The sequence below is a fragment of the Vicia villosa genome, unplaced genomic scaffold (genome assembly GCF_029867415.1).
Source record: "Vicia villosa cultivar HV-30 ecotype Madison, WI unplaced genomic scaffold, Vvil1.0 ctg.001245F_1_1, whole genome shotgun sequence".
NCBI lineage: Eukaryota > Viridiplantae > Streptophyta > Magnoliopsida > Fabales > Fabaceae > Vicia > Vicia villosa.
The window spans coordinates 409,754-430,913 of record NW_026705548.1 but is presented as its reverse complement, the minus strand read 5'-3'; the positions used below and the strand labels follow the sequence as shown (position 1 = coordinate 430,913).

General features: G+C 39.9%; 1 protein-coding gene across 1 annotated transcript; it reads right to left on the bottom strand.

Annotated features, from left to right (window-relative positions):
- Window positions 1-1,285: 1,285 nt before the first annotated feature.
- On the bottom strand, window positions 1,286-2,938 carry LOC131634161 (reticulon-like protein B9). Its single transcript, XM_058904815.1, has 5 exons — window positions 2,651-2,938; window positions 2,385-2,565; window positions 2,158-2,287; window positions 1,746-1,815; window positions 1,286-1,652 (listed from the first exon to the last, which is right to left on the bottom strand). Exons 1-5 carry the CDS (start codon window positions 2,718-2,720, stop codon window positions 1,483-1,485), a joined length of 621 nt encoding a protein of 206 aa, XP_058760798.1. The 5' UTR covers window positions 2,721-2,938; the 3' UTR covers window positions 1,286-1,482.
- Window positions 2,939-21,160: the final 18,222 nt, after the last annotated feature.

The following is a 21,160-nucleotide window of genomic DNA, read 5'->3' as shown; positions in this document are numbered from 1 at the left end:
GAAACTGATGTTGGACTTGAAGATTTAGGTAGAGTACAAGATTACTATCTCGTAAATAAAAGATGTTCGTCTTATAAAGTCATTGGAAAGATATAGATATTGACAATTTATGTACTTCTTACTAATCCTAAAGAAGATGGAACCCTTAAAGAAACTTGAGAGTTTGTGCAACTTCCTAAGAAGAAAAAGATTATATATTGTAAGGAGAACGAGATGTACAACAGAAAATAAAAAATAATAGAAAAAGAAGGAGAAAAGTTTATAGACCGTCTTCAAAGATCAACCTAACATTTTAAGTTTTTAGGTAAATACACGAGTCTTAAATATTTAATTCATTGTTGTTTTTATACTCCCCACACTCTCCAACATAGAGGGTCGACTAGTTGATCAAACTTCTACATCTTATTCAAATTCTAATATTTATTCCTACATTTTAAGTTCAATTATTCTTTTCTCGTAATAAATTCACATGTTTCAAATATGTCTATTCTTTTTTTACAGTAAAATGTTTTTTTTTCTACGACGACATTTCAATTTCTTCTAATTTTTAGCAATTCATATCCATCTATTCTTTTGTAAAGATTAAACTTGTTTACTCTTTTATACATTTTTAATCAAACGTGTTCGTGGTTCATAAACTGCAAAATAACATTGGTGATTCTATTTAGTTTTCAATAACCATTTTAATATAAATATAGTTAACCACAAAAATAGTTTCAGCTAAATTTAAAGCTAGTTTAGAACCAATTTATAATCAGTTTGTATTCATAAACTGATTTTATATTTTAAAGTCATTTAGAATTAATTTTTTTCAATTTTTTATTTTCGAAATTAAAAATATATATTACTTTTAATATTCAGTAGGAAAAAATATTTTTTAAGTAAAAAATATTTATTATTTCAAAATAATTTTATATTTTCAGATTTTTTTCATATTTTCGAAGAAAAAAATTCTGATTTTTTTTTAATTTCAAATATTTTGTTTTGTTTTCATTTAATTTTTTTTTAAAATAATTAGTTAAAGAGTTTCAATTAATTTGTAATTTCGGTTTGTTCTTAAAATTGTTTATAATATTAACCATATTTTTACGTACCCCTCCTTTTGCTTTATAGACACTGGCCAAACATTGTTCCCACCAGGAATACTCTCCTTTTCATTCAAATTTTTTAAATTTCATTTGCATTCCAATGCACCTTTAAATTTTATATATTTTTAATTATGTTTGACCGAACAACATGAAGTAGATTTTAAACTATTATTATAAGTTTATAGTTTGTTCTTCATAATTAGATACATGCTTTATGTTAATTTTGGTTTCCACAATCAAAGCTCATGATAGCATGCTTTGTATATATGTAACTATAAAATTAAGAGTACATGCAGGAAACAGATCTGCTAATTGCCAATTTATGGCAAAAGCAGAAGAAATTAAAGAGTACATTATTATATTTTAATTCATGCGTGAAAGAGAAAATTTAAAATCATTTGTGCTTCTTTTCTTTCACAGGTCCCCTTGGAATCCTATTGAGAACTGTGGAATCCAATTTGTTGAACAATCTCTTCACATCTTGGCTTCCTTTACTTGCTAGATAATCCACCTCATCTTCATATCTCTCATACATTATAGGAAGTGTCACAAGGCACACAAATGCTGTAGAAAATAATACATACCATAAATGTCACATATTAATAATGACTAGTAATAACCCTAAATAATAAAAATAATTTGTAATTGGAACCTTACTTGTATATAGTAAATTGACAGTGGTGAAGAAAGTTCCAATTGTAGACATGATCCATAGACCAGCTATTGTCTGAAATTTTGATATCAACAAACAAATTAATCAAAAAAAATATTTAACCCTTAAAAACATGTATATGGTCATATTCAACTGTCACAAAACATATTTCGTAACGGTTTAACCGTGACAAATATGTTATGTGATGTTTAGCCACAATTTATCTGTGAGAAATTTTGGGTCTTATGCCGTAGTCAATATTTTGGAAATTGAAATATTAAAATTTTTATAAAATATTTTCTTTTTTATGAATGTTTAACCATTGCCCTGAGGGCATTGGTTAGCAAGACCCTAAAAATAATACATGGTCTTATTAAAAAGGAGATAATAGTTGAAAACTGTTTTATTTCACTATACCACAAAGAAAAATCGGAGGTCTTTCCCAGTTGAAATGTCAAAGAATATTCTCAAGAACAAGTTCAACTTATAATGAATGAATCTAGTGGTTGAATCTGAGATTTCAAAATCATAGATATCAGGAAGTCTCCTGAAATACAACACAAAAATAAATAATGTTAGGTTTTTAAATATGAATTGAAGATATTGATATATTCATAAGGTTGTTAATTGAATTAATTAATTACCAAGTGATTAATCCAGCTGCATTATGCCAAACAAAGAGAATGAGCATAAGGGCTATAAGGATGTGACATAGAAGAGTAACAAGATTATATTCCACCACTTCAAAGAGAAACCAAATCATTGAAAATCCAGCTACAATTGCTGAAGTTAATTTCTTGTCTTTCCATAGCAAGATATCAGCAACTGCAAAATCAAAACATAATCATATCACAATCGAAAAATATTCGAGTCTATAGCGTCACGATCGATAAAAATATTTGAGTCTTACTTTTTCCTCCACCAAGGACAGAGTGAAGTGGTCTACCAAACAAACCAGATCCAACGTAACGGTTTGGCATGGCTATGAATGAATGATTGAAATTGTCTAAAATTTTTGTAGAATTGATGATTTGTAGCACTGTTGTGTTTCATTGAGAGGTGATGGCAATAATATACCAAAGGAGATTGTGGTTCTAAGCTTTGGAAGGAAGAAATTAATGGAATGAAAAATTGTATAGAGAGGTAAGGTATGGCTTTGGCATGGCTTTCAAGTTTTAATTATTTCCTCGTGACCACACATTATTATAAGATGCTACATTCGTAGGTTTCTTGTGTTTAAGGGTATATAACAATGGATATTTTGAGGTGTTTCAATCTATTTAAATTTAATAAGTTAATATAAAATGTTGCGGATTCTTACTCATGTTCTTGTAATTAAAATATTTTTGTACAGTATTAACTACTAATTAAGCTGGTTTAACAAACGATGTAATTCACAATTCTATGGAAAGATAAATAATACTACTAGTTAAAGATTATTCAATTATAAGTCAATTCTGATTTAATCGATTTAAATTTAACCAAAATTTACTAATTACTTTATAAATAAAGTATTAGAATTCGAAAATTTATTAATATTGTACTTAGTTTTTACATGAGAAATCCAAAGTAAAATGTAGATGTTTTGAGCTTTAAGTTTTTTTTTTTTTTTACATTGAACTGAAATACCATCCTCTTAGCCTAAGTTTTTGTTATAAAAAAAGTTGAACGAATGTAAATTATTTTTATATATATCAAAAGTTAGAGAACTAGGAAATAATTAATAAAATGTCTTGATGGACAATATATAATTGGATACACTTCAAGCGGCCCAGTCAAAATATTATCTAGATGGATATCTCACTTGTACCCTTCAAAAATTTTGCAAATTTAAATACTATTAGAAAAACTAAATTTAGACCGGTAATTTTTCGTCACTCATACAGTGAAACTTCTATTTTGTGACGGATTTAGTTATGTATCTAAATTCGTAATAATTTTGACGTGGTAAAATTTTAGTGATAAAATTTTTGTTTCATCGCAAAATTTTAAAATTAAAGTTTTTTAACCCAAAAGGTAATTGTTTTTTTTACTCTCACTAACAAAAATATGTGGAATATAATTTTAAAATCCAAAACATAAAAATTAAAATTGGAAGAGTATATTTTTTTTCAAAAAACCACACATTTTAGATTAGTTTAAATATCCATAATGTTTATATTTTTGCATCTTTTGGCTTGCAAATATCTGGAATGAAAAAATACATTTTGTTTTTCCGATTACAAAATTAAAAAAGTGCTAGAATTACCACATTTTAGAAATATTCGAAATACAAAAATTCAGACATTTTCCTTCTATGAAATATCCATAACATCATTTAAAAAACAAATTATATATTTAATTAGTTTGTGGAAGAAGTAGATGCTGAAATATCCAGCTTACTACTAGATTCTATCTATGTGTTCAATGCATATATATGTTTAAGATTAAACGATATAATAAACTGTTAATTTGTAGTTTGAAAATTTGTTGATCTAATATTTAAATTTTTTATGCAGATTCCTTTTATTCGTGAAGAGGTGTTGTTATGGGTTCAGACAATGGAAAATTAATGTGGATTTATCATCATTATTAGGTTTGACTCTTCTATATGGCAAAGAGAAAAGAAAGACAATATAATATCGAGGCGTGACAGAGGTCAAAACTATAAATTCAATACAAAATTTAACAATTACTTTCTAAAAAAAACACAAATGTGTATCTAGGTTGAGATATGTTGCTAATATAAATGGTGTGATATGGATTGTTAAAGTTCAGTGTGATATTCATAACCATGATTTAAAATATTTGTGAATGACATGACCAATTACAATATAGATTTAAAATATTTGTGAATGATATGACCAATTACAATATAGAACTGAGATTCACATTGAGTGTATTGAAAGATCAAAATAGATATAATTTAACATACATCACACAAGTATATTAAGCACAAATTACCTATTGATCATCTTTGAGAGGTTTATATACATAAGTGCAACAACATATTTTAGATATGTGTTGATCCTATGAAGCTTCTGAACATGTTTCATTTGATGTGAGTCTTGGACATCACATACAAATGTTTGATTTAATGTCGACTTAGTTGATATTTTCGGTAGGTTTTACTTATTTGAAACATGAACAACAATCCATTTTGATCTAGGCATTAGACAAGGTAATACTTTTGTTCACATCACAAAAGTTAATTTTTGAAGTCATTGTGATTGATAAAGACGTTGCCTTGATTAATGCAATTGAAGTTTTTATTTTACGTAGTTAACTTGTTATGTTGCGTTAATATTGATAAAAATAGGAAAAAAAATGAAAACAATATATTTTGATGAATATGAAAGAATCAATAATGAAATTATGAAGGAATATTTTCTTTTTCTAATACTGTGTGGATGTGTATGAGTAAAACTTGTAATATTTTGAGTTAGTTTGTATTGACATTATATGTTCCGTTGACTATGTGAAAGAAACATATTTATCAGTCCACATGAAAATATTTTTCTGTTATATGAACCAACTGTGCCATGCATTTATGAAATACAACCACAAATAAGTATATATTTTTTAATTTGTATATTTTATTTGAAATTAATACAATTGAGTGAATAATGTACTTAACCCCTAGGAACGTGGTTCGATTTTTGCGGGAGACAAAAACAATATTTCTTGGGCAGGTTTTGGTGAACTTGAGGGAATCTTTGACTTGCATTCAAACTTTCTTTGTTACCAACATGCATTATATAAGTGGGGATCAACTTATTCAAAGAGTAAGTTTTTCTAACTTTCTTTAAATCATAGTCTTTAAATTGAATATAATATATTGGTAAAATTAGCATTTTTACTTATAATCATTCGATGAATAACTTTCTTTAAATCATAGTCTTTAAATTGAATATAATATATTGGTAAAATTAGCATTTTTACTTATAATCATTCGATTAAATCTAATTTAAAAGTAATGATTTAAAGTAAGGAAAAAAATTATTCTTGGAGTAAGTTAAACTCCAAAATATATATATATATATATATATATATATATATATATATATATATATATATATATATATATATATATATATATATATATATATATATATATATATATATAAAAAGAGATATTCTTATTCAAAATATAAATTATTAAAATTTACTTCACATCTTAACCATTAATTTTTTTTAAATTAATAGTTAAAAATAATAATAGTTAAGCTAGAGAATAAATTATAATAACTTAATCTTTTAGTAAAGATCGGCGTTATCAACATGGGTGTGTAAAACAAGATGATTTTAAACCACGACAGATTCATCACTAATCACCATGAAGCAGATATGGCTTCAAACTCCTCCTCGTTTTGCAAAAGAAATGTCTCAATTTTACTTGTCTGAAATTGGGTGAAAACTTAAAACAATTATTTAGTGTCAAAATAAATATATCAATAAAGAGATATAGACTTCACTAGTTCAAAGTGTATAAGCAGCGTTCTTTTGCATGTCACGCTCAAAGCCGGAAGACTTTCGGCGATGTGAAATGGGTACAAGGTTGACGGTCAACATTTGAGTTTTTCATTAGGAATGTTCCTTTTTTTTTAATAGAGTTATAGAAAAGAGAAGATGCACTTATCCAAAGGGTTTTAAAATTTGGATTGAATCCATCAATTAAATTGAGAATAAGATGAGTTACTGGTCTGATCTAATTATTAGACCGAATATAATATTCAATCAGTGAGAATCGGTTAAAACAGATGAATCGGCAGTTTTAAAAAATTGACGGATTAAATACATGTTTTTTTTCTTGCATAACGACGCCGTTTTCGACTGTTTTGATAATTTTTTTAATAAATTATATTTAGCCTTTTTTCAAAACTTATGTGAAACAATTTTTTTATATTTGTAATTAGACTTGTTCAAAATTTATTTAAATTTGTATCTTGTGATATTTTGTTTTGTATGATAATTATATTTAAAATTTGAATTTAAAGATAAACATATGAAATTATAATATTTTGAACTTTTGCACGTGTTGTGATATTTTTTAGAATCCGAGTCATATGGTTTAACTGATTTAATAAATATATTAGAGTGAAGGTCCATTTTAGTCCCTCACAAAAACTATAGAGGTCAGATTAGTCCCTGAGGAAAAAAAAGTCCCTATTAAATCTCTTATAAAATATAATCGAGTCATATTAGTCCTTCTACTAATATTTTTTTCAAACCGTTTTTTTTTTATTTTTGAACCGTGACCGGACTGCCAGCGAAGACCCACTTCAGTCCCTCACAAAAAAAGGAGAGTCCAAATTAGTCCCTGAGAAAAAAAGTCTCTATTTAATTCCTTACAAAATTTAACTGAGCCATGTTAGTCCCTCTTTTAATATTTTCTCAAACGATTTTTTCCTATTTTTAAACCATGACTGGACTCCTATTTTACGACGGTTGATTTAAAATTATTTGTGAAGGGATTGTAGATAAATCATCGCAGTAACACGATGTTTTTTTGTTGGGTTTATTATCAGGCTTATGGGTGGGTGACTACGGTTTTTCTTGTTATGTATTATTGTGTATTATGTGTTGTTATTGTTTCTGTTGTTAATGATCTTTTAGGAAGGTTTAGTTCTGCTGGGGTGATTTAGGCTATCTTTTACTTTTGTAACCCGGCTTCTGGTGAAAACTCAGACTCTGAAGACCATGTGCAAAGGAACTTAACCTCTGACTCGTACTCAATTTCTGAAAGCAGGACTATCTTGTTAAGTCCAGTCACGATTTAAAAATAGGAAAAAAATCATTTAAAAAAATATTAAAAGAGAGATTAACATGACTCACTTAAATTTTGTAAGGGATTAAATAGAGATATTTTTTTCTTAGGGACTAATTTGGACTCTTTTTTTTTTGTTAGGGACTAAAGTGGGTCTTCATTGGCAGTCCAGTCACGGTTCAAAAGTAAGAAAAAAACCGGTTTGACAAAAATATTAGTAGAGGGACTAACATTGCTCGGTTAAATTTTGTAAGGGATTTAATAGGGACTTTTTTTTCTCAGGGATTAATCTAACCTCTGCAGTTTTTGTGAGGGACTAAAATGGACCTTCACTCAATATATTATTGTTATAGAAATCAGTTTATTCAACCGAATTATTCTATTTAATCTGATTTAGTCATGCAGTTCGATCAGTGTCACAGTGGTTCGACCAATAAACTACTGACCCAGTACCCAAATCAGTTTGGTGACCGATTCAATTTTTAAAACATTGACCGACAATATAAACTAATTTTACATCGCAATCAGAGACGACCATATATTCCACCTAATCAAACTGAAAATCTTAAATCACTTATTTGATATAATAGTGATACATTCTTATTAATTGAAAGTATAATTTTTTTTATGGTGCATCTTTATAAACTTTTTTTTATATAATAAAAACATTGAATATTTATTTTCAATATCAAGAAAATAATCTCTTTCTATATTAGTAACTAAACTATCATCTTTCATGTGATTTCTCATCTGATTTTTTTAATATTCATGACAAAAAAACTCTTTTAATTTTTGCTTACGTAATATCGAAGATAAAATTCTTAAAGATGCTCCTAGGACGCCCTTAAAAGAAAGTTGTGCCAAAAACCTGTAATCTTTTAGCACAATCTTAGTCAAATGACCAATAGAATGACTATGAGTATGCAATTGAGCAATAACTACACTATAAAGCAAAAGACCTCCGCAAATTCATAATCATAATCAAACAATGCAGCGACCAACTTTATTAGTAGCACTATTCCCCATCCACGAAATACTTGTTCATTTGTTGGATAACCTTTTATAGTAGACACCACCCTTTTCCTAAGGTCTCATAACATAATATAATAATCTATACAAATTAGTGCCCCTCTCCTCGTATACAAATAGTGAGGAGAACCATACCATCAATCACCTTTCAATTTTATTTGTTTTATATTTTTTCAATCTTTGAGAATGAAGATTTCATATGTAACGTTGTGCATTATGCTTACATTGCTCCTTGCAAAGACAGAGTTATCAATGGGAGAAGTAACATGTAACGCATTACAGCTGAGTGCATGTGCAAATGCAATCACTACCTCAAACCCTCCATCTGCAACATGTTGCAGTAAATTGAAGGAACAAAAGCCTTGTCTTTGCCAATATTTGAAAGATCCTAACCTTAAGAAATTTGTTAACTCTCCTAATGCCATCAAGGTTGCTGACATATGTAACTCCCCATTCCCAATTTGCTAGATGTAACATGTGACTCACCACATCAATCATGTCATTGTTTTTAAGTCAAACCAACTATATAATACTACTATGTTTTTTGTTTGTGTTGTATTCTGATATGTTTCTCTCTTCAAGTAGGAAAGTTCCTCGGAATACTGTTGTACGTCCCTTGCTCTGTTGTTGTAGGATTTGATCTTGTTTCACCTATGTATCTGTTAATGAATGCAGTTTGCTGTTGTTATGGCTACTCTAGATTTCATTTGGTTAAAAGGGGCAAGTTGAAGTAACATGGTTAAATTTATCTAGTATTGAGATGAAAAATACTGAAATTTAGGTTATGTGATTAAAATATAAATGAATTGTAGTCCAAAAACAAAGTTAAATAAATTTCAACTAAGAAGTTTTGAAATTTATGCATGTAAAAGGGGCGTAAATAAAGATAGTTTTTATAAGAGACACTTCATCTTTTTAAATTCATTGAATAATTAATATATTTGGTCTACAATACTGATTAGATACATTAATTATTTAATAAATTTAGAAAGGTGAAATGTTTCTTATAAAAAGAACCCTAAATAATACTATTGAGAAAAAATCCTTTTTTATGTTTGTTACATTTCTGAAGGGAAAGGAATCCCAATAGAACTAGAATTTTAATAGTTAATAAAGTCCAACCAATTTATTATAATTAAGGATCCTACTTAAATACTACTAATTTGTCTCTCATGAACTGCAGTTGGAGAAACTTTATTTGATGTTGAAGCATCGTCTTTCTGGACTCATTTGTCTCTGTCATTGTCTTCCCAGATTCATGTGTCTCTGGCTACTCTAGAAGCCCCTGTCGTGTCAGATAGTTTTCTAGGAGACCTATCAGACCTTTCTCTACTATATTTATATACACATTATAATGCAAGGCACATATGGGATAGAGAGGTAGCGTAAATTTTTAGTTACTACTTAAAACATATGTGTTATAATAATTGAAATATCTGACAATGATGTATATATTTTTTCAGTACTATGATATGTTGAAATGCATTAACCACGATAGGAAGGTTGTAAATTTATCGCAGGGTGATGAACTATGGTTTCAAGATGACTTACAACTATCTGGGTTAAAGGATTATGTAGGACTAGATATGGTTATTGTTCTGGCCTGGGCCGAGCAGGCCCAATTCATTGGGCCCATTTACTGGGTAACCGTCAAGGAGTTATCCACGCGCGAAGACCACGCGTCACGCAGCGGGAGATTCGGTCAACCACCTCCGAACCCTACGCTATGATCATCCAGAACGTGGGTCACCTGCTGACTCAGCCCTAGCACAAGGACGTTCTGGCAGTTTCCTAGCACGTGGGCCTCCAATTAGATTTGGCCCAATTAGGAAACCTTGGCCCAGCGCTAGGGGCTATAAATACCCTCTCTCACCAGAGGGTCAGGTATTCTATTCTATTCACTCTCAACCCTCATTCTCTGATAGCTACTAACTTAAGCATCGGAGAACCTTGCAGGTACCCCCCCCCATCTTGCTCTCCAAGCCAGATTCTGTTGCCTTGACGATTCTTCTGATCAGGTACGATCAGTGGCGTCGTCTGTGGGAATCTTGCTCCCCCTTCTTTAACAAAGATCAAAGCATAACCTTTCACGATCGTCATGGCTAACAACAACATCCCAAGCTCCGATCCCTTCCTCCTGGAACATCTGATCGAAGATTCCACCGCGAGGTGACGAATCGTCGTCGGCAAGAAGAACCACAACATGCCCTTGCCGGACAGAGAAGGCCGAGACATGAGACCTCGCAACCTAGGAGGCAGCGGGTCCAGAACATCCAGCAGCTGCAGGGCCTCCAACAGGTTCAGAATGTCGAACAAAACCCTCCCGAGGGACACGTTCAGAACGGGGAAGACGAGCAGGCCCGAACCCACAATGGGCCTGAACACCCCCAGAATGAGAATGAGACCGACGCCAGAGACGGGCACGCTGCTTCCTCATTCACCCACACCTCCGACAGGAAGAGAGCCCGTCATGTAGAAGAGGAGGAACCGCTCAACATCCCCGAGGATACTGACCCCATCACTGTCCGCCTGCTCAAAGAACTGCAAAAGACGAACAGCCTCCTCCGACTTCAGGACGACCGTATCCACGAGCTGGAAAGGAAGCGACGGTACCGCTCCCCTCCGCGGAGACATTACCGGTCGCGCTCCTATTCCTCCTCGCGCTCACCTCCGAGGAGGCACCGTCGGCGTTCCCCATCTTCTTCACGCTCGCCACCTAGAAGACACCGCCGTCGGAGATCATATTCCCGCTCTCCACCAAGAAAGAGCAGGAAGAATTAGAGACCAGAGGCCACTGAAGCAAGAAGCCTCTCCCCCGAGCAGGGTCATCGGGGCCCCTCCAAGGCTGTGCTGAAACCCCGCGAGTGTCCCTCTCCTCGGGATAATCGCGTCAGCCCCAACAATGAACAGGGAAGACCCCGGCGAGGCAGACATTCAACTTCACCAAGACCGAGCGACGAAGAGGACTTCCGCAGCCCTTTGTCCGAGAACATCCGAAGAGCCCGCCTTCCTCGAGGGATGAAAAAACCCCCGGCTTGGACCAGTATGATGGAACCACTGACCCCGACGACCATATTCGGAGCATCGAAGCGGTCATGGACTACCACGTCGTCAAGGGCTCTATCAAGTGCCGCATCTTCCCGACCACCCTCAGGAAGGGAGCAATGACTTGGTACAGAAACCTCCGCCCCAACTCCATCCATTCCTGGACCGACCTCAAGGAACTCTTCTTGAGCCATTTCACAGCCTCCCGACGACAACCGAAATCAGAGGCCAATCTCGAGGCCGTGATACAAGGACCCAACGAACCTCTTCGGGATTACCTCGACAAGTTCAACAAGGAGGCCGTCCAAGTACAAACAGAAGACTACATGAAGAGATACCTCTTAGAACGAGGACTTCTCCCCGGTAGTGACTTTAAAAAGGCCGTCAACATTGAAAAGGTCCACTCCATGAACGCCCTCCTTCGCAAAGCTCAAGCTTTCATCGCGTTCGAGGAAGGAGAGGCTGCTGCCATCAAAGCCTCGCGAGGCAGTGACGCCGCTCGCAGTTCAAATTATGAGCACCCAGGCTCGAAGAGAGGGCATAAAAAAGGAAAGACGATAGATCTCTCGACATCAAAGAGCGTCGAGGACCATCTGGTCGCTTCAATGACTACACCCCTCTGAACACCTCGCGGGAGAGGATCCTGGCCGAATGCCAAAACACCGACTTCAAGAAATCAAACATCAGGCCCCCTAAGTCGAACCCCGCAAGGCTGGGAACCGACAAATCAAAGTATTGCAAATACCATAAAAGTCACGGCCATCTGACCGAGGAATGCATCCATCTCAAAGATGCCATTGAAACACTGATCAAGGAGGGTCGCCTTTCGAGATACACAAAGAAAGGGGAACCTTCCCGAAGGGACGACCACAGAAACTCTGACGAAGGGAATTCACCGGATAACAGGCCCCTACAAGTAGCATTGTCCGTCACTCGCCCAGAGGATTTCATGCCATCAGCCGGGATCCTCACCGCACTCAGCAAATGGGAAAATTTCCCATTCACCATGGTCGTCTCCAACGGCGGGGATCCAGGCTCCCTCACCATCAGTTCAGTCAAGAGAAAGTTCGATGAGTTGATCAGCGCCAACGCGGACCTCGGCCCTACGCTGCGGAAGTTCCGGGGAAAGTCAGAACCAATCACTTTCTACCTGGAAGAACTGCCCGGCGGAGCTCCAAACGCCACAATCCCCCTGCTCGTCCGAGCTAGAATGGCTAATTTCGACGTCCGACGGGTCTTGGTCGACGAAGGCAGCTCGGTCGACATCATGTACTCCCACCTCTTCCAGACACTCCAGCTGGACGACTCACATCTCAATCCCTATGTGGGTTCGGACCTCCAAGGTTTCAACGGAGCTACCACCAAACCATGGGGTTACGTCGAGCTGATTGTCACCTTCGGAGAAGGGGAAGCCTCCAGGCAAGTCAAAACCAGATTCTTGGTGATCGACTGCAAAACCCTGTACAATTGCATTATCGGGCGCCCTACTCTAGCCGAGCTAACCGCCGTGCCCTCCACTGTCCACCTAAAGATGAAGTTTTACACGAGGACAGGACGAGTGGCCACCATCAACGCCGATATCGAAGCTGCCAGGAGAATCTTTGACGCCTCCGTCAAGGGACTAGAACTGATCGCCCCTCCGACCAACTCCAACAAAAAGCCAAGAGCCGAAGACAAACATCCTCGAGAAGACCAGCATCAGACAACCAACGTCAGCTCAGTCGACCTTGATGCACGGTTTACAGAGGAAGAACTGAAGATCGGGGAAGAAACGCAATCAAAGGCAACTCATCCCGTCCGACCTATCCCCGACGGAGATTTCGAGCTGGTCCCCTTGGGCGACAACCCCGATAAAGCAGTAAAGATCGGCAAGGGCATCCCAGATCTACCAAGGAAGCAGCTCATGGCCTGCCTTCGAGCCAATGCAGACTTGTTCGCCTGGAGCGCCGCAGAAATGCCCGGACTCGACCCCGAGGTCGCCTGCCACCACCTCTCCATCAATCCAGCCGCGAAGGCCGTAGTTCAACGTAGGCGTCGGCAGTCTCCCGAGAAAGCGGAGGCTGCCGAGAAAGCTGTAAAAGACCTCCTAGAGGCAAATTTTATTTCCGAGGTCAAATATTCAACTTGGCTCTCAAACGTTGTACTTGTTAAGAAATCTAATGGAAAATGGAGAATGTGTGTTGATTATACCGATCTTAACCGGGCATGTCCAAAAGACGCCTATTCTTTACCTAACATTGATAGACTGGTCGACAACTCGGTCGGCTATAAACTATTGTCTTTTATGGATGCTTATTCAGGTTACAACCAGATCCCCATGGCGAGGAGCGACAAGCAGTGCACAACGTTTATGACAGAGTCGGGCAACTATTACTACAACGTAATGCCCTTCGGCCTCAAAAACGCTGGGTCCACGTATCAACGGATGATGAACAAAGTGTTCCGAGGAGAGATCGGCGACACCCTCGAGGTATATATGGACGACATGATCGTCAAATCCCGAGAGGACGCCAACCACACCTCCCATCTCGAGCGGGTGTTCGAGCGGGCCAGATCCTGCAAGATGCGCTTCAACCCGGAGAAGTGCACCTTCGGCGTCCGAGCAGGCAAATTCCTCGGTTTCTATTTGACCGAACGAGGAATAGAAGCCAACCCGGATAAATGCCGAGCATTCTCCGAACTACCCACTCCTAACAATAAAAAATCCATCCAAGTCTTGAACGGGATGCTCACCGCACTATCGCGTTTCGTCGCGAAATCCGCCCAACACGCACTCCCTTTCTTTAAACTGCTACGAAAAGAAGCGACCTTTGAATGGTCCGAAGAATGCGAACGAGCACTTTCACACCTCAAACAAGTGCTCTCCAAACCGCCCGTCCTTTCTCGACCCGATAACAACGAGCCTCTATATCTGTATTTAGCCGTTTCAAACGAGGCAGTCAACGCGGCTCTGATCCGAGAAAACGAAAACGGGCAAAAACCCGTATATTTCACCAGCAAAGCCCTGCAAGGGCCCGAGGTGCGATACCAACAGATCGAGAAAGTCGCCATGGCCCTAGTAATAGCGGCCAGAAGGCTGCGGTACTATTTCCTCGCCCACACCATCTTCGTCCGAACAGATCAACCCATCAAGCAGCTCCTTAGCCGACCAGATATGGCCGGCAGAATGCTGAGGTGGTCCCTCGAGCTATCGGAGTTCGACATACAGTACAAAAACAGGAAGGCATTGAAAGCTCAGGCCTTAGCAGACTTCGTAGCAGAGATGACCTCGATGGCCGACTCCCCGGATCCGACCAGGAACAAATGGACCATTTACGTAGATGGCGCCTCAAGCAATTCGGGAAGCGGGGCAGGAATTATCTTAGAAAACGACGAAGGACTCATCATCGAAGTATCTTTAGTCCTATCTTTCAACACGTCGAACAACCAGGCCGAATACGAAGCCCTCCTTGCAGGCCTGAGACTTGCCGAGGATGTGGGCGCACGTGAGGTCAAGATCTACACAGACTCCCAACTCGTCGCATCCCACATCAGCGGCGATTACCAAGCCAAAAACGACGTACTCGCCGAGTACCTCACGCTCGTCAAGGATAAGATGAAAAAAATCATCAAAGCAGAAGTCGAGCATATCCCCCGAGAACACAACTCGCGCGCCGACATATTATCCAAACTTGCGAGGACAAGAAAGAAAGGAGGAAACAAGTCGGTCATCCAAGAAATCCTACCCAGGCCAAGCATAGGCGAAAACGCGCGGGCTCTACAAATATTCACTATCGGGGACGACCATTGCTGGATGACCCCAGTGTATAACTTCCTCACAAAAGACGAACTTCCCGCTGAGGCAAAGGAAGCTTCAGCGATTAAAAGACGAGCCTGTTCGTATACTATCATCGAAAACAAACTGTACCGACGAGGCTTCTCCATTCCTCTCCTCAAATGCGTCGACGCTTCGCAAGCACTTGAGGTACTCCAAGAGCTTCACGAAGGAATCAACGGCCAACACCTCGGCGGACGATCACTGGCGAGGAAAGCCCTCAGAGCCGGCTACTATTGGCCGACCATGCAGCAAGATGCCAAAGAATACGTCCAGAAATGCGATAAATGTCAGCGACACGCCGACATGCACCTGGCGCCCCCGAACGAGCTCAAATCTCTCTCCTCGCCTTGGCCTTTCTCCACATGGGGAATGGACCTCCTCGGACCTTTCCCGGTCGGGTCTTACCAAAATAAATACCTAGTGGTCGCTGTGGATTACTTTACGAAATGGATAGAAGCCGAAGCGCTCACCAAAATCACGTCCCAAAACGTACTCCGCTTTTATAAGCGGAACATACTCGCTCGGTTTGGGGTTCCACAGGCGATCATAACCGATAACGGCACCCAGTTCACGGACAAAAAATTCCAAGAGTTCGTAACCAAACTCGGGACGAAACAGCACTTCACTTCAGTCGAACACCCTCAAACAAACGGACAAGCTGAAGCCGCCAACCGGGTCATTCTCCGTGGACTAAAGAAAAGGTTGGGCGAGGCGAAAAAGGCTTGGGTCGAAGAGTTACACAGCGTCCTCTGGGCGTACAGGACGACCCCACACTCGACCACAGGCGAAACACCGTTCAGGTTAACCTATGGCACCGAAGCCGTGATCCCCGTGGAGATCCGAGAACCATCTCGTCGAACTGAGTCACCTCTCGAGGAGGAACTCAATGACGAAGCTATGAGAGAAGAGCTCGACATGGTCGAGGAAATCCGAACAGGATCCTCCCTCCGAGAAGCGAAACTGAAACAACAGATAGCCTTACGCCATAGCACTAAAGTTATCAAACGCGGATTCGAAATCGGAGACTTGGTTCTCCGCAGAAACATGAAAGATTCGCGCGAGGGCAAACTAGCCCCGAACTGGGAAGGTCCGTACCGAGTCTACGATAAAACCGAAAACGGTGCATATTACCTCGAAAACCTTCTCGGCGAAAAACTTGCTCGACCTTGGAACGCTGAAAAACTCAGACGCTACTACAGTTAGAAACAACCTAACGCTACCCGGCCGCTCGTAGCGAACGCGAGGAAAGACTGGGCAAGGACTCGCGCCATGGTACAAGCGCGTATGCTCCACGACAGCTTCAGTCAGATAACCCCTATCAGGAGGCAAAGTCGACTACGCGGCGGGCCTTACACACAGACCCTCCGCGGAAGTACCTGCACGGCAGAACCCCAGCTCGCGATGGGATCGTTCACGCCGCGAACACCAGGCCCCGACCGCGGCCTCGAGCTCGCTTATAGCGCACACCTGCTCTGCGCACCCGGACCGTTCCCCACACGCCCGGGCCATAAACCTCGGCCGAGCACAAGCATAAATATTCAACGATAAAATCAGATAAGCACAAATAAACATTGGAGCATAAAACGCAGAACAATATTAAAAACCGACCAAACTGGCCGGGGATATCTAAATATTACAAAAATTATCCGGGCATCGCCCAACTAACTACTTTGGCACGCAGGCCACAAAACATTGGCACGCAGGCCACAAAACGGTGGGCACGCAGGCCACTATCAAGAAACTGGTTAGACATCACCATCCTCCTCCTCGGCACCGTCGTCCCTCACCTTGCCCTGAAGCTGGGAGCGGGTCACCAAGGCTTTCTCGTCTTCATCCTCCTCGGCAGCAGGGAGATGAGACCTCTCTAACTCAGCAATTCGCTCACGGAGCCTTTCTCCCTCAGCCTCCAAAGCCCTGACTTTGTTCCGCTCTTTGCAGAGGTCTTCGACGATGCCGCTCTGAACCTCATACTTATCCTTGTACTGTTCAAACTCGTGCTCCAGCTCATCATATTTGGTCTGCAGAGCATCATAGTCCTTCTGAGGGCAGACCCTTTGGGCATTGAGGGCCAAGGCCAGGGCGGCCACCCCCATCATCCCTTCAAGATCCTCGGACAAGTCCTTATCCCGGGCCGCCCGATCACGCCTGACTATATGCCTCACCTCCTCGCGCTCCAGCAGAGTACATGAGGGAAGCACAATGTCCTCCTCGGACGGGTTGTCATTGATAAGGGGGCGAAGTTCGGGAGTCCCCTCGTTCTTTTGTTTTTTCCCGGCCGGAGAACTTCCCGAAGTCGTCCCAACCGACGAAGGGGAGCCACCGTCAGGCGCACCCGCAGCAGCCGCCTTGACCTCCTCGACCCGCGATCGCTTCACGGTCAGCTTGACGGGCCCCTTGGTCTTTGCCCTCATCTTCACAATCTTGTCATGCAGGTCGGCCATTTTTCCTGCAAAATAAAGAGTTAGAACCGAAAGGATATTATTCGAACAAGAAATAGTTATCTCACCTAACAAAATTATCGCATCCCCGTAACTCCCACACTCGAGGATGGCTTTTGTGTTGATATGCCGAGGCTCCAGCATAGGACCTCCATCTTCCTCGACTAAGGGATCCCCGTTGGGATATGTACATACTGCCGGTCTAAACCCGTCCACGAAAGAAGCGAGCCGCTGATACCCCCCCGTATCGCGCTCATTGAGATCCTCGTCCCGGAAGATGTAATAGTCGGTCCCATGCTCGAAATGGTCAGGCTGCCACTCCAACGGGAACCGAGCAGCTGGGCCCACTCTCCTCACCCCATCCTCAATATACTCGCGTTCCTCGAACAAATGATTCTCGGCCTCAGGAGTGAGCGGCTTAATTATAAAATACCGACTCTTGAAATGCTTGATAGAGTCCTGGTAAATGGCGAACAGCTTCTTCGGCTGCTTAAAGGACACCCAACTCCACTTGCCGTCCGGATCGCGCAACCTCTGCAAATGAAACACTCTGAAGAAAAGAGGCAGGGTCGCTTCGACCTCCAAGTACCCACATACGACTTTGAAGGCTCTTAAGAACGCTAAAGCGTTGGGATGAAGCTGAGACGGGCACAGGCGCAACCAACTGAAGACACTCCGTTGCAAATGAGTGAAGGGAAGACGGAGACCAGCCTCCTTAAAGACGAACTCATACATTGCGAAACGGGGACCAGGGAATTGCGAGCAGATCCTCTGATGAGATTTAGGCACGAAGGCGCCCCAAGAAGGCTCCTCGTCCTGGTCAAGGTCCTCGATGACGTTAAAGGCTTCTTTAGGACGACTCGAGAAGCGCGACGCAATCGTCCTCGGAGCAACGGCCACCCATTCCTCAAGTTTCCTCGGGGAAGTCTCGACGACGGGAACACCCTCGTCCTGCGAGCAACCAACAGCTTCATCCCCGTCTGATATGTCGAAGACGACATCGTCTTTGTTCTCGTCGGCCATTTACCTGAAAAGCAGAGGAAATAGTGAATTCGACTGGTCAAATCCACCCTTCCACCGCAAGTCAAGTGAAAGGGCGAGGAAAAGAGACGAGGAAAGAATTCTACCCCCCTCGGATACCGACGAACCAAATTAGAAGCACCCGCAGAGTAAAGTCGCCACGTATAGCGATGGACGGCAGGTGCATCTAGCTCTCCGGCAAACTCACACCCTAACTGAGGCATGCCGTCTCCTTCGCTCGTCTCATGCAAATTATTCTTTACTAAATCTAAAGCCTGGACGTCTAATTCAACTATTCCTGTCCCGCTCACTCAAATCTTACTCGGCAAACGCATGAAAGAAATAACGATCTCCTATGACTACTCGGCAAACTCATGAAGCTTGCTCGACACACTCATCAATCCTGCCCGCCGCACTCGAAGCTAAAACATAAAACTTAAATAAAAGCAAGGAGGAGACGAGGAACTTACTTGAAGTAGCGGAGGAAAGATGTGCGAGACGAAGAGGAGAGTTGTGAGCGAGTCTTGTAAGTTTGCAAAATGTTAAGTGACGAATGAATGGTCTTCTCGCTCTTTATATAGGGAAAGGAGGCCAAAGGGTGTCATGATAGCCTAGGAAGCCTAGGAGACGCCATCATTGATTACACCCCCAAGGCAGCTCCATCCACGAAAAGATGCCACGTCACGAAACAACTTTGGAAACCCAAACGGCGCAGTCTACATTTATGCCTAAAAACGGCGCTGCAATGATGACAGTCTCCACAACTGCCACCTGTCAGCCACACTCTGACAAGAAGCAACCAAGCATATAAAGAGGAAACCAAGGGACAGCCACCTCCTCGACTAGTCTTCGAGGACACCATCCGACCACCCTTGGCTCTTATACCCAGCAGCAACCTATTCCCCCGCAGACTTAGTCGTACGACGAGATCCCAGTTGACGACTGTCATACCCCAATTTTTGACCTAAGATACCACCTCATATCATTGCATATGCATCATTTGCATCTCTAACAAATTGCATAGCTGTGTTTGCTACTTGTGCTCAGCAGGGTTTAAACAAGAGATCACTCATCAGTACAAGCAACAATCAATTAGGGTTTTGTTCTCCCTTCATCTCAAATGAATCATCTTCATCAACAATCAACATTTGGTCCTCAGAGATTCACTTCAACAAGCTCAACAGCTTTGAATCGACTGAATTAGGGTTTTGCCTGAAGATAGCATACTCCTGACTTTTGCTCAGAATTTGACCTAATGGCTTGGGACATGATATCAAGACCTCAAGTGCATCATTTTGACCTAATCCATTGGCTCATAACATCTCCTACACAAAGATTGATCAGACAAATCCTCAGATCAGGGTTTTGAACTATCAGGGACTGAAATCAGGGATCACATTTGGGAAACCCTAAAAATCCCCAGGGAGTCAATCAAAGGTTTCAATCATCCTCAAATAATCCCTATGACAAAATCCAATGGAAATTACATCTCAATTCAAGACCTACAGTCATCAATTTCATCTGGTCGACAATTAGGGTTTTTGACCTAATTCACTGAACAACTGACTTTTTAATCAGGACATGGTGCCACAACTCAAACCATGGCTCAATATCCTCTAATGCTTCAATGTGATCCATTCATACCATTCATTTGATGAGGATAGCCTGTTTCATTGAAAACTCCAGAAACGCGATTCGTCTGAAAAAGTCAACTGTACAAGATCACCATTGACTTTTGGGGAAATTGGGTCAACCATGACTTTTGAAGTTTTAAATCATTAATATATGATATATGAAGTCATTTGATCAAGAGAAATCAAGAAAATCAATCAAGAATCAAAAAGTCAAAAGTTTGACTTTTCATACTTAGAAATTTTTCTAAGTGTTTTTCATGGTTTTTTCCAAACTTTGGAGGGGAATAACTCAAAATTTCACCTACAAACTGAAAAAAACTTCCAACATGAAAGTTGTAGATTTTGATCCAATAAACAACTTTGACACATATAATGTTTTTCCATAAGATCAACCATTTAAGAGATATGGAGCTTCAAAGTTGGTATCTTATGAAAATTTCACTTAAAACTTCATTTTCTTCAAAGTTCATGGAACTTTTTCACCCACTTCCTTAAGGATCTTGAAGAAACTTTCAACTAGGGTTTTGAAGTGTGTAATATGAGCTTTCCAAAATGTCCAAGAGCATGAAAAAATATGGAGTGTAGCTATGGTTTTGAATTTTGACATTAGTGACCATTTCACTTGAAATTTCAAGCCATTTTTGCAAAGTTATGAACCAATTTGCCAAATAATGCAAGTAATGACACACCA

What these genes read in the sequence shown, in the direction of transcription:
- LOC131634161 (XM_058904815.1), bottom strand. Translation starts at nt 2,720, where the DNA reads ATGCCAAACCGTTACGTTGGATCTGGTTTGTTTGGTAGACCACTTCAC. An exon ending in TGTCCTTGGTGGAGGAAAAA is followed by an intron (nt 2,566 to 2,650) that starts GTAAGACTCAAA and finishes TTGATTTTGCAG; the next exon opens with TTGCTGATATCTTGCTATGG. An exon ending in GCAGCTGGATTAATCACTTG is followed by an intron (nt 2,288 to 2,384) that starts GTAATTAATTAA and finishes GTTGTATTTCAG; the next exon opens with GAGACTTCCTGATATCTATG.